This window comes from Saccopteryx leptura, chromosome 2 (genome assembly GCF_036850995.1).
Source record: "Saccopteryx leptura isolate mSacLep1 chromosome 2, mSacLep1_pri_phased_curated, whole genome shotgun sequence".
Lineage (NCBI taxonomy): Eukaryota > Metazoa > Chordata > Mammalia > Chiroptera > Emballonuridae > Saccopteryx > Saccopteryx leptura.
In genome coordinates, this window is record NC_089504.1 from 96,913,807 (window position 1) to 96,927,579 (window position 13,773).

Consider the following 13,773-nt stretch of genomic DNA (forward strand, 5'->3'; position numbering starts at 1 on the left):
GGCAGGCAGGGTTAAGACCCTGGGAAGCAGGTGGGCAGCTGGGAGTTTGTTCCAAACAAGATGGGAATGGCATGAACTGACACATTTTGAAACAGTACTCTGGCTGTTGGTAAGAAAATGAATGGTGGTGGTAGTGCTGGTGGCGAGGGCAATAGCAGGAGCACGCAGAAGTTAGCACCCTGTCCTACAAGGAAGGCCCCTGTGACAACCACAGTCTCAACATGGGGCTCAGTCCACAGAGGATATGGCCTGCACCAGTGCCCCCACCCTTCTTGGTCCCCCAGCATCAGGACCATCCACACTCACTTATCTATCATCAACCTGTAGAGACAGCCATCAGCAGCCAGCACTGCCTTTCATCTTTGCCCCATATACACAGCACACAGCAGCATTGTGCTTCAGCAAGCAAACAAACGTAAAGGACAAGTAGCAGGGACATTTCCAACCCTGGGATTAATCTTCTGAAACCAGTAAAAAGTCTAATTCCTCTGACAGTCTCAGGAGTGTGCTGTCTCTCATCCATGAAGTGCAAATGCTGGAATCACAGGCAGCAGGATTTCTGTAGCTTCACTGCTCTGCACCCCCAGAAAGGCAGCCAGTCTCTGAAAGAAAGCTAGTACTTCACAACCTCCCAGAAGATCGGCACTACCAAGAAGGCCTCCTGCAAACAGCTTATAATTGTTTTTATTCCCCAATTTCAAACCTCTGAATTAAATTTAGTCTTTTGCAGATAAAAAAATAAATAAAAGCAACAAGGAAGGAGACACACATCCATGCTCTCATGAAAACACGTGTGCAACTGGAGGGTATTCTACGCCCTCAGGGCACTCTGCAGGAGGACACCTCGGGCACACACGGCCTTCAGCATCACCCCACCTACAACCTTGGTCCTCACAGCCCTCCTTTTCCCTCCACTTTCATAAGTCCCTCTTGGCGTCAGTGCTTTCAGAAATTCCTACTGAGTCTTCCCAGGAAGTTCAGCTACACTTATTTGTTATAACTGCAGAAACCTCCTCTCAAAAGAAGCCTACAAGATAAATATTTAAGTCTCCTTGGTTACTGTATGGCCCACACACCCATCACAGAGGCCTGGATCTACTTACCTAAGTAATGTGGTGGGTGAAATGCCACAGGCTTACTAGTCGCTGAGTAATATCCAATTGCCCTCTTAAATCGAATAACCTTGTCATCTGTTCTAGACTGAAACAAACAGGAAAACCTTCGTAAATTAGCATGCCACTGGTCATGTGCGTCAACATATTTTTCATAATTCAGTACATGGATAAATAATCTGTAGCCTTTCAAACTAGATAAGAGTTTAGAATGACATTAAATTCTTCAAGGAAAATGAAGAAAGCAAGGCAATTAACACAGACTCTGAAACGGCAGTAGAAGACCTGGGTTCTGGGCTGTAGCCCTCAACTTCTCTAATTCTCCTTGAGTGCTACCAGAAGATGTTTTACTTTCCATGTCCAGCAAGTGGAGCAACTATTTAGCTCTTCAGGGAGCAGACAGAAAGTCACACAAACTTCACTCCTTTTACTAACCCCAACCCCTCAATCCCTTACTTCCACAAATGGAAGAAACCCCTGACCATCACTGCAGGGAAGGACAAGTCAGAGATTCGCAAGTTCACTTGACCCACGCGATATACCTGTCTTCTTAGTAGAAATCCTATCAAGTCATGATGGAGACTCTAGACTCTAGCAGCAACAGAGACCTCACCACTCATCTCCCTCAAATGCTCCTCCTTGCAAGTCAGAGTGGAGGAGGAAGGGGTGAGGCAAGGTGCTGGCTCTCCCAGTCAACACAGAGGTCTGACAGTCAGGCAAACACTCCTGGACATAGCCAGCCACCATGTTCCTCTCAAGCCCTTTCCAAACCAGGTGCACACCACTATACAAAGTGTAACCCAGAAGCCTGCATGTCTACCTGAGAATGCTGGAAAACATCTTTAGCTATGGCGTCCAAGTCCGAGGTGTCCTGGATGTTGCGGACGTAGTCAGCTACAGCTTTGATCACCACATCACATGGCGGCAAGACCAGCTGGTGGGCCCGGACCTAAGAAAACAAGCACACACATCAACATCCTAATTCCAAACTCAGGGCCCAGAAACTCCAGGTGGTGTTTCGTTTTAAGGGTCCAATTATGACCCATCTGTGAGATCTTGGCCCCAAGACTTTTGTATTCTATGGTACAAGCCCTGGATCTGCCTTTCAGTTGTTAAAGTACAGCCTGGCTAGGTCCAGAAGCATCTGACAGCCTTTCATAACTTCTGAGACCAGGTCGTCTGCAACCTGCTCAGAATCAGTTCCAAACCCAAGACTGTTGCCCTACAACAGACAGCGCAAAGCCATGGAGATGCCGTGGGCCACAAATGTATCCTTTCTTTCAACGCCAGCCAGCAGGAGGCTGTCTCAGGCAACATAACCAGGCACCTGAGTATACTGTAGAAACACAAGGGAGGAAACTGACATCCTCTCCCTCTGAGGAACATGATACCAGGAAATAGTAAGTAAACAGAGATATAATTATAGCTATACCCTGTGTTCTTAGAAACCAAAATAAATCAGGTACTAAAACTTTGTTTCCAGCAATTTAAAAAAACTGAATGATAGCACAAAATAAGGTATTTCATCATGAAGAGCATAAAGATAAAAAAGAGGGCAAGTTGGCCCTGGCCAGTATCTCAGTGGATAAAGAGTCAGCCCAGCATATACAGATGTCTCAGGTTCGATTCCCTGTCAGGGCACCCAGGAGAAGTGACTATCTGCTTACTCCCACTCCCTCTCCCTCTTTCCTTCCCACAGCCAGTGGCTCAACTGGTTTGAGCTTGGCCCCAGGCACTAAGGATAGCTCCGTTGATTCCAGCATCAGCTTCAGACAGGTGCTGCAGGGTGGATCCTGGTCAGGGCTCATGCAGGAAATCTGCCTCACTATCTCCCCTCCTCTCAACTAAAAAAAAGAAAGGGTAAAAAGAGAGAGAGAGGGCAAGACAACAGCTGTGCATCCCTGCCTCACCCCCTCAGTGTACTATGTCCCGTGGTAGCCACCTGACCTCGGACCAAGCCTGTCACCCTGAATTACTCAGATGGGCTCACTGTCATCACAGGTCCTTCAACGTTGCAAAGGAAGTGAAAAGCTGGTTTCAGAGATGAAGTGTGAGGAGGACTCCACCAGCCGCTACTTGCTTTGACCGTGAAGGAGGGGCTACAGTGTGCGGTGGCCTCTAGAAAGTAGGAAGGCAGACAACGCCCTCCCTGAGCTTCCTAAGAATTGTGGACCTGCATCTTGATTTTAGCTCAGTGAGACCCATTCTGGATTTATGACTTCTAGAACTGTAAGATAATAAATCTGTATTGTTTTGAATCACCAAAAACTAAAACTAAAACAAACAAACAGAAAAAGCAAAAAAACAAAACAAAAAAAACACCACCAAGAAAATTAGAAAAAAATCATCCTGACCTAATGGAATAGAAAAAAAGCTCTGGAAAAATAGACATTTACACTTTTAAGTTATTATCGTGCAAATTTTCAGACCCACAAGAGTATATTCAATTTCCTCTTGAAACAATGTTTTCCCATATTTGAGAAGCAGCTCTCCTCTCCTAGAAAGGTAAATCCCACATAACAAGACTACAGAGACACTGCAATGACTGTGAATGTAGATGAGAAATGCAATCCTAGAAACCCAAATCCCCCCCACCATGTAACAATGAAAAACCTCTGGTATACACCTGCAACAATGGTGAGGATGCCTCTCAACAGCGCATTCCAGCCTGTCTGGAAAGCAAGGAAGTCTAAGCAAGGAAGTGGTAAGACTTCCAGGGGTAAATACCCCTCCAGGGTATTTACCAGTCCCACCTCAGGGCTGGGGTCAGGCCAGAAACCTTGTGTGTCCTGCACTCAGCAGAATGTGGCTTTTTCGCCTCAGTGAGCGCTCACCACAGGGATAAGGACAGGTGTGCCTGAGGCTCTCTATCTGCAGTTGGGGGCTAGTAGCACACTAAAAGCCTAAGATTACCCAATTGTGTTGTATAAGACACTAGAAAAACTGGCCATTTTAGAAGGATTTTATATACAGAACAAATAAATGACAATTAACATGGTAAGAACAGAATTTGTTGACTATAAAAAAACCCAAATTATGAAAAGGCTTCCCCCTAGGGGAGAAGAGCTGTTGGGTGAGGCAAGCTGCCTCTCCGAAAGGTGGGCACCCTGACACCAAGACACCATAGATCAGGGGTCGTCTCAAACTCAACTCAGCATGTGGGCCGCAGAGCAAGATCACAGCCGTTCGGAGGGCCGCACTAGGTCTACAAAAGGCAACTGTTACACAACACTTTCTCACTGCAGTTGAAAACAAAAAAAAATCAGTACAACAAGCACAATCGTACATGCAGTTTACTCAGTGTCACAAAACGACCAGAAACTGTAGTTTGCATCACAACTGCTTTTAACTAAGCTAATATCTAGCTAGGATGCTAGAGAAATGAAAAATACAAGTAGGCCCCTAGGCTTACTTAATTTTATCCAAAATATTTTGAACTTCGTGGATTAGTCTGCGGGCTGCACAAAATTGTTCGGCGGGCCGCATGCGGCCCGCAGGCCGTGAGTTTGAGACCCCTGCCATAGACCAAAGGGGAGCCACTCACTGCACCACCCACCTCAAGTAAAAATGGCAGTGTGTCGCTTCTGTTCCTGCGAATATCCTTGTCTTCACTACCCGCTCCCCACAACACTGTGGCTAAAAGATCCTTGAAGTGATCAGATCCTATAATTAAATGGCCCCAAATCCTTCTGAGTGGCTAATTAAGACCATCATAAGTCTGCGCCCTTTTTAATTTCCCCATAGCATGGATTTCTTCCTTATACCCACCTACCTCCGCCCTCCTTGCTCCATTCCTAATACAGCCTCCCAGTAGCTCAGGGTGAACTCCAGTATTCCAAACACTCAGGGCAGAGTCCAGTTGTGATTGCATAGCGACTCCACTCCACTCCATCCACACCACGACAGGACAGCTGGAGGACACATGCACGCCCACAGGGCACACTTGGAGGGTTTCCCTGCACATGGCAGGCTTGAACTTACAGAAAGAGCATATGAAATAACTTCTAAAATTAAGATGCTACTGAATTTTACCAGAACAGTTGGCCACAGAATTCCATTTGGTAGTAAGATTCCTGGTACATTTAAGTTTACAACATCCAATTTATTAAAGTTTTTTTTTTTCTTACAGAGACAGAGAAAGAGTCAGAGAGAGGGACAGACAGGGACAGGCAGAGAGAGATGAGAAGCATCAATCATTAGTTTTTTGTTGTGACACCTTAGTTGTTCATCGATTGCTTTCTCATATGTGCCTTGACCGTGGGCCTTCAGCAGTCTGAGTAACCCCTTGCTCGAGCCAGCGACCTTGGGTCTAAGCTGGTGAGCTTTTAACTCAAGCCAGATGAGCCCGCGCTCAAGCTGGCGACCTCGGGGTCTCGAAACTGGGTCCTTCTGCATCCCAGTCCGACGCTCTATCCACTGTGCCACCGCCTGGTCAGGCTATTAAAGTTTTTATTAGGCAGGATAGACAGTTACCAGGGCAGGAAAAGGAGATGGAAGAAAAAAAGGAGTTTATCTTACCCACTGAAGGTGGGAGTCAGCAGTCTTAAGACCTACCGAAATAAAATCACCAGATATCCAGATGGCCTTGAAACCCTGTACGCTAGTCCCATGATCAGGAAGGGGAGGCTTGAAACCCTGTCTACTAGCCCTGCTATCAGGAAAACAGCCTTGAAGCTAAGAGTACATAACTTCTAAGACCCCAACAGACTGGGTGCTCAGACTAGCTGAGTTGCCTGCTTGTGCCAAGTTGTATAGTTTTGCTTAATAAACTGCTTGCTTTGCTTGAACACTGCACTGTGTCTTTCGCCTGAATTCTTTCTCACAGGCGTGACAAGAACCAAGGAGGGAGAAGCCCCACTGGACTTGGGTTTTCTCTGGTGACGGCTCTCTGGTGCCGTGACTCAGATGACAGTGCATTTAATCCCTTCCAGGAACTTTTTTGCTTCTGTCTGTTGCTTTTCTGTGCATAACCAGAGAGGTGAACTATAGCAATTTAATTGGACTTTATATACAGAATTGTGTTCACTGATGGAAATAATATTATTTTATGAGGGCTAGAGTTTGGTCAGGCTCCAAAGACTGAAGAGGCACTTCCTCCCTCTAGTTGAGGTTCTAGACATTTTCACATGAGTGAGAACCTAGCAGAGGTGTCTGGGAGTATTCCCAAGATGTGTAGGGGCTTCATATGGACTTCCATTTTACTTACAATTAATTACTTTGGGTCATCTGGGGACATACACATAAGGACTGATCATCCAGCACTCCAAGCCCTCCCAGATGTTTTAGACATTTGGGAGAAACTGAGACACGTACGAGAGCGAGGGATGACCAGAAGGATAACAGCCTCTGGGAGCCCCAATCACAAGCAGCACATCAGATCCATCACACTAAATCCTTAGTCTCTCTGTCTGTGAACATGACCTCCAAAGAGATAAGTTTAAGCTATAAATCAGTCACTGAAATGCTGCACCTCTCCTCCCAGCTTGGCTTTTGGCAGCTTTATCTGCACTTGTAGGGGGTCTTGTTGCGTCTGTCAGGCTGCAGAGAGGAGCCCTGACAGGAACCTCAGATATTTCTGAGATATTACCTAAGTTTGGGTTAGGAAACTCCCCCTTTAGTTTGCCTGTATCTGCACTATCAGGCCAACTTTGGCAGAACCATTAACAGACAACATTTCTTGACACACAACGTAGGCCAAAGGAGCAATAGCTTGCAGTAAGAATTAAGAATTTCCCCCTGTCCCTGAGCAGGGACAGGTGCTAGCAGGTTTCCCCTCTTGTTCCTCTGTTACTGCTAGTGTGAGTTTTCTGGTTCCTTTTTTTCTCATACTTCAAATAGTTTCAAATTTAAATCCACAATCTCCCTCAGCCCCAACTTTAAGCAGCTTTACATTGTTGCCTAGCAACAGCGCCAGCAGCTTCCTCTGAAGGGGCATTAAGGGAAGGCATTAAAGGCCAGGAAGCTGAAGCCTGCTAGCCTCATGCATGCAGCTCAGCCTAGGTACAGAGAAGCCAGGGCCAGGAAGATTTATAGTAAACTAATTAGAAAATAGTAATTTTAAAGGAAACCTCCACAAAACTAAACTAATTTAAAGATAATGCAGGAAACACAGGTAGTTACCTCCCTATACTAATTAGTGAGAATAAAATGGTTAAAATTGTTATTTCAATAAGGAATGTGGCAAGAAACCAAAATTAACTATTAGTGGTGCTAGTGTTTGCTTGAGACTGGGTTACACCCTAAAGGAGTTAAAATTCCTTTTAAAGGCCCTCCATAGGAAAGTCGAAGATAAGGGTAAAGGAGGTAGATTTCCAGTATAAGAATAGAGGTGTGGCCCTGGCCAGTTGGCTCAGTAGATGGAGCATCAGCCTGGCATGCAGAAGTCCCAGGTTCAATCCCCAGTCAGAGCACATATGAGAAGCAACCATTTGCTTCTCTTCTCCTCTCTCTCCCCCTTTTCTCTCCCTTCCCCTCTCACAGCCAGTGGCTCAATGGTTCGAGTGTTGGCCCTGGGTGCTGAGGATAGCTAGGTTGGTCCAAGTGTTGGCCTCAGGTGCTAAAAATAGCTTGGTACTCGAGCATCAGTCCAAGACAGGGGTTGCTGATTGGATCCCTGTCAGGGCACATGCAAAGTCTGCCTCACTATCTCCCCTTCTCTCACCTAAAAAAAAGAAGAAAAAAATAAGACATAAGGGGAGCCCACAAAGTGCTGGGTTCTACAGTAAGGCTACCTAATTATGGAAACCCATATCTGAAAGGGGATGCTTTCTCCACATGGTCTGAGAGGGGCCACCCTCTCTAGACAGTATATAAAACATGGGGAGAAAAAGAGGGGATGTCTAGTCTTTCCTATGATCTCCTCTATTCTTTTTCAGGTGGGAAATCAAGGCTTAAACCACGAGATATGCCTGTGGGATGCATCCTTAAAAATGGGAATAAATTTGACCCACAAACTCTAAAGAAAAAGTGATTAATATTCTTCTGTAATACAGCATGGCCTCAATATAAATTAGAAGATGGGGGCTCTTGGCCTAAAAATGGTAGTCTAAATTATAACACTATCTTACAGCTAGATCTCTTTTGTAGGAGACAAGGAAAATGGACTAAGGTACCATATGCACAGGCCTTTATGGCACTAAGGAATAATCCTGGGTTATATAAAAATTAAAAATAGATCCTGCTCTCCAAAGAAAACCAGATAGAAGGTGACAGAAGATAATTTGACTTTGGATGATGGGTATACAACATAATCAAATGTCAAAATAACCTGGAGATATTTTCTCTGAATCTATGTACCCTAATTAATCAATGTCACCCATTAAAATTGATAATAAAGGAAAAAAATAAATAAAAATAAATAGATCCTGCCCTCTTAGCCATTATGAACTAAAAAGAACCTAACCCTAGGAATACAGAAAAAATCCTGCGCTACTGTGCCGTAGCATCTGACAGCCCCTCGGCCCTGCGGCCAGCACCACCATATACTAAGTCTGCCGACCTGGAAAGGATAGGGCAACTAAGCCTAAAAATAATATAGAATATAGACACACACACACATACCTCCCCGCCTAAGAGTAGCAGCCCCTCAGCTCTTTCCCCTAAGGCAATGGTCAGCAAACCCTGGCTCCGAGCCACATCGGCTCTTTGGCCAGCTTAGGAATACCCTAATTAAGTTAATAACAATGTACCTACCTATATAGTTTAAGTTTAAAAAATCTGGCCCTCAAAAGAAATTTCAATAGTTGTACTGTTGATATCTGGCTCTGCTGACTAATGAGTTTGCAGACCAATGCCCTAAGGGAAGCTCAGGATCATCTGGGATATTAAGAGTCCAGGTTCCCTTCACCATACAGGACCTAATAAGCATTAAAGACCCATTAGGTAACTTTACAAATGGTCCCAGTAAATTTACAGATGAATGGAGAAAATTTACCTTAACCTTTGATCTGACCTGGGAGGATGCTAACCTAGTCCTCCAGGAGGCCATCACAACTCCTGAAGGTGCAGGCATAAGGGGAAGGCAAGAGCTTGTGCTGATGAGTTACACCTGCAAAGTGATAATTGCCCCCCCTCCCTGGAAACTGAGGCAGTGCCTCATACAGGAGATGGAAAATGGTCAAGGGACCATATGCTTTTCCGTCTCTTACGGGAGTAAAAAAATACTTAAAAAAAAAAAAAAGTTAATTATAATAAGCTAGCAGCCACTGACCAAGGGCTTCAGGAAAACTCGACAGCCTTTTTAGAAAGCAGGCTACAATCTAGCACACTAACCTAGATCCTGAGGATTCTATATAGAAAAAAATAGTACTAAAAGACAAATTCATGACTCAGTTGGCCCCAGGTCTTAGAAGGAAACTACAAAAATTAGGAATGAGACCGGTGACTCCTATAGAGACTATACTAAGGGCAGCTTCCCCAGTGTGTTCTATCATAGAGATCAAGACGATAAGGAGAGCGCAAGCCCAATTAACAAGTGCCCTGCAGGGGCAATGGCCTCCAGGTCCACAAAAGGGAAAACCCAAGGGCACTGGCTCTGGCAATTGTCACCAACACAGAAAGTCTGGACACTGGAAGAAAGAATGTTTTGGGACAAAGCCTCCCAGAACACTGTGCCCCTTATGCCAAAAGTCTGGCCACTGGAGGAGGGACTGCCTCAAGGGATGAAAGGACCCTGGATCAGCAACACCAGTGCCAGAACCCTGAACTGATGGGGCCCTACACTCCTGACGACTCCTGCTAGGAGCATCTTCATGGAAGGGATGGAGTGAAGGGTAACCCTTGAAGTGGCAGGAAGGCCCATTAATTTTCTTCTAGACATGAAGCCGTCTTGCATGTGTTAACCTCCTTTCGAGGACCCTCTCTTCTGATCACACTGTCATACAGGGAGTGGACAGCACACCCCAGACAAAGCATCTTTCTTACTACACTCCTATACTGCCTCTGCTGATTTTTAGTTATGGGAGAGGGCCCCACCCCATTGTTAGGCAAAGAGAAACCTGTCCCTATTATGGCATTATTCATTAAAAGAGGAACAACTAAAACTAATACAAATGAGGAACAAGAACTTAACTCTCAAGTTTGGACAACAGGAATTCCTGGCCAGGTTCTTAAAGGCAAACCAGTTATGATCAAATTAAAAGGATCCAACCAATTTTCCTAATAGAAGACAGTATCGCATAAATTTTGAGGCCAAGGACGGGCTAGAGAAAATGATTACTACATTCTTTGATCATGGGTGACTAGTACCTTACAGTTCTCCTGATAATACTCCTATCTTACATATTAAGAAAAAGGATGGAATCTATAAATTAGTTCAAGATTTAAGAGAATTAAATGAGGTTATTATTCCTATACATCCTATAGTACCAAAGCCATATACTATCTTGGGACAAATTCCTACCCAAACCCAATGGTTCTGCGTACTAGACTTAAAGGATGACTTCCTCTGCATTGCACTAGACCCAGCTTAGTAATTTTTATTTGCTTTGGAATGGATGGACTCACAGGAACACAAGCAACAACTAACCTGGACTGTCCTCCTCAGGGATTCAGAGATAGTCCACATTTATTTAAACAAGCATTAGCAGAGGCCTTAAGGGACCTATCACTTGAGAGGGCAGTCAAATAATTTAATACATATGTAGATGACTTACTAATCTGTTCTCCTACAGAGGAGCTAGGACACAGACATGTAATATAGATCCTGAATATCCTAGCAGATAGGGGATATATAATATCTAAGAATAAGGCACAAGTATTACAACAAAAAGTAGAATACTTAAGCCTTACATTAACTCCTAAAAAAGAACATTACCTCAAATAGAATACAGGCCATTTTTGGCCTTCCTGAGCCCACAACACAGAAACAGCTCCAAGCATTCTTGAGATGAACAAGATATTACCGAGTATGAGTTTTAGGATACAGGAAAAAGGCTGGACCCCTCTATAAAACTTTAAAGGAGAGCGATCAAAAGGGCCACCTAGCATATATATACTGCACAGGGGAACAGCGAAGGTTTCGAACAACTAAAAGGAGCTCTTACACAGACACAAGCCCGAAGCTTACCAAATTTAAAAGAGCCTTTCCAATTATATATTACTAAAAAACAGGAAATAGCATTAGGGGTCTTGATTCAAGCCTTGGGACACACCAAAAGGCCTGTAGGCTGTTTTTCAAAAGAGCTAGATACAGTGGCTCAAGGCTGGCCTCGCTGCCTCAGGTAGTAGCAGCAGCAACCTTGCTTTTAAAAGAAGCACTTAAGATAATTAAATAAGAGAATTAAATGAGGTTATTATTCCTATACATCCTATAGTACCAAAGCCATATACTATCTTGGGACAAATTCCTACCCAAACCCTTAAATAAAGAAAATTAGATCTAAAATTTACCTATCTATGGGTTTTCAGGGAGAGGTGTAAGTAGGGCCCTGGCTGGTTGGCTCAGTGGTAGAGCGTCGGCCTGGCGTGCAGAAGTCCCGGGTTCGATTCCCAGCCAGGGCACACAGGAGAAGCGCCCATCTGCTTCTCCACCCCTCCCCCTCTCCTTCCTCTCTGTCTCTCTCTTCCCCTCCTGCAGCCAAGGCTCCACTGGAGCAAAGATGGCCGGGCGCTGGGGATGGCTCCTCGGCCTCTGCCCCAGGCGCTAGAGTGGCTCTAGTCGCAACAAAGCGACGCCCCGGAGGGGCAGAGCATCTCCCACTGGTGGGCAGAGCGTCACCCCCTGGTGGGCGTGCCAGGTGGATCCCGGTCGGGCGCATGCGGGAGTCTGTCTGACTGTCTCTCCCGTTTCTGGCTTCAGAAAAATACAGGGGGGAAAAAAAATCAAATTTTATTCTCTATTGCCCAGTATTTTACTGCTTATAATTCCATAGTCTTACCTTGGTTATGTTTTAAAAATCAAATATATTTCTATAGCTGTAAATTCATTTAAATAGTACAAAGTAGTTACCCTATTATATTTCAATGAAATTATACACACCATGCCACAGTGGCAAAGAACTCAATTAAAATCCAAGATTCTCTTTCAAGTGATATGCTGATTAAAAACTCTCCAAAGCTTTCAAAAATAAACTACTAGAAAGATCATCTGTCAGGCTCTCAATTTTTACATGATGAAAAGGAAATGTCTCTAATAAAACGGCAGGTCCTCTATCAGAGGTGAGGCTCACTCCCCCAGGGAACGCCCAGGTCTGCACATCTACAGGCTGTGCTGGCACACAGGAGGAAATATTCAACAGACCTGGTGGTTTATTATAGATGTAGGAGAAAATACAGCTGCTACATTTTTGTTATATCGTGCATTAACATATTGTACTATAGACAGGAAGACCGGTGAAATTTTGTTTTCATTCTTCACTTCTGTGATGAAGTCAAACCTCTGTATTATGTCCATTATATTATAGACCCCATTCTAAAACTCCATTCAGAACACTGTTTTTTTACAACAAAGAAATGGAGCGTTTTTCAAATCTGTGATATATTTTTGTGTTAGAAAATAATTTTCTCCTCTTGTAAATAATAGAATCTCGTTCAAAATTGTTTTTTACTTCAGTTCTTTTCTCCTTTAAACTTTACACCTGTGCACTGACAGGAGTCTAAACCTGTCAGCATTGTCCTACGCCTGTCACTCTATGAACAGGGACCAGCAAGCACATCTGTGTTACATCTTTAGAAAAAGAATGTCAGCATCAGGTCTACCACATGATTTAGATGAACACCAGTTTCTTAATAAAAAAGTTACTGGCCCTGGCCAGTTTGCTCAGTGGTAGAGTGTTGGCCTGGCATGTGGATGTCCCAGGTTCAATTCCCAGTCAGGGCACAGCGGAGAAGCGACCATCTACTTCACCACCCCTCCCCCTTCTCTCTTCCTCTCCCTCTCTCTCTCTCTCTCTCTCCCCTCCCCCCCCTTGCAGCCAATAGATTGGTTCGAGTGCACAGGCTCCCGAGTGCTGAGGATGGCTCTGTGGACCCTCCACCTCAGGTGCTAAAAATAGCTCAGTTGCAAGCATGGACCCAGATGGGCAGAGAATTAGCCCCAGACAGGGATGGCCAGGTGGATCCCAGTTGGGGCACATGCAGGAGTCTGTCTATCTCCCATCCTCTCACTTGGAAAATAAAAAAAAAGTTATCTACTGTCCCCACACATACCCAGGAAACTACTTAAGATCCAATTAAACTCTGGTATAGATGTGTGTATACATACAATTTAATGTCAGGCTAAACAGTGCTTGTAACCTAAGAAAAGGTAATAATGTTTTACTTATTTTTCAAATAATCCTAATTCTTTGTGTTTTTCCTCTATAGAATATGTATAATTTTTGGCCACTAAAATCTTTTCTCTTTATATTGGCAGAAGTTTGAAATGCTTGAATATTTAGGAAACTAAAGGCACAAAGTATGCCCCTGTACAAGCAAGCTACATCACTGCTCACAGACTGTGAGAGAGCTGAGGAGTGCAGGCGGTTACTTCACAGGTGATGGCAATTCATTACGGATCATTTTCCCTCCAATCTGCATTAAATGAATTAGAGACCTGACTTTAATAAAAATATTTATAAAGTGCCTTTTGAAAGTTGTCTACAACACATGTTGGAGTATGAAAAATGGGTGGTTTTAGCAGTACTGTTTTACTTTATAGCATATTAATATACAGCAGACAATA

At 44.2% G+C, this 13,773-nt stretch overlaps 1 protein-coding gene across 2 annotated transcripts in view; it reads right to left on the bottom strand.

The window, feature by feature from the left end:
• FAM120A (family with sequence similarity 120 member A) overlaps positions 1–13,773 on the bottom strand; it is a 134,019-nt gene that overhangs the window by 80,024 nt on the left and 40,222 nt on the right. For both annotated transcript variants that reach the window (XM_066368350.1, XM_066368351.1), the window contains exons 4-5: positions 1,933–2,061; positions 1,104–1,200 (exon numbers count right to left, since the gene is read on the bottom strand). In XM_066368350.1, coding sequence (XP_066224447.1) covers positions 1,104–1,200; positions 1,933–2,061 — 226 coding nt within the window. The remainder of the gene's footprint in view (positions 1–1,103; positions 1,201–1,932; positions 2,062–13,773) is intronic.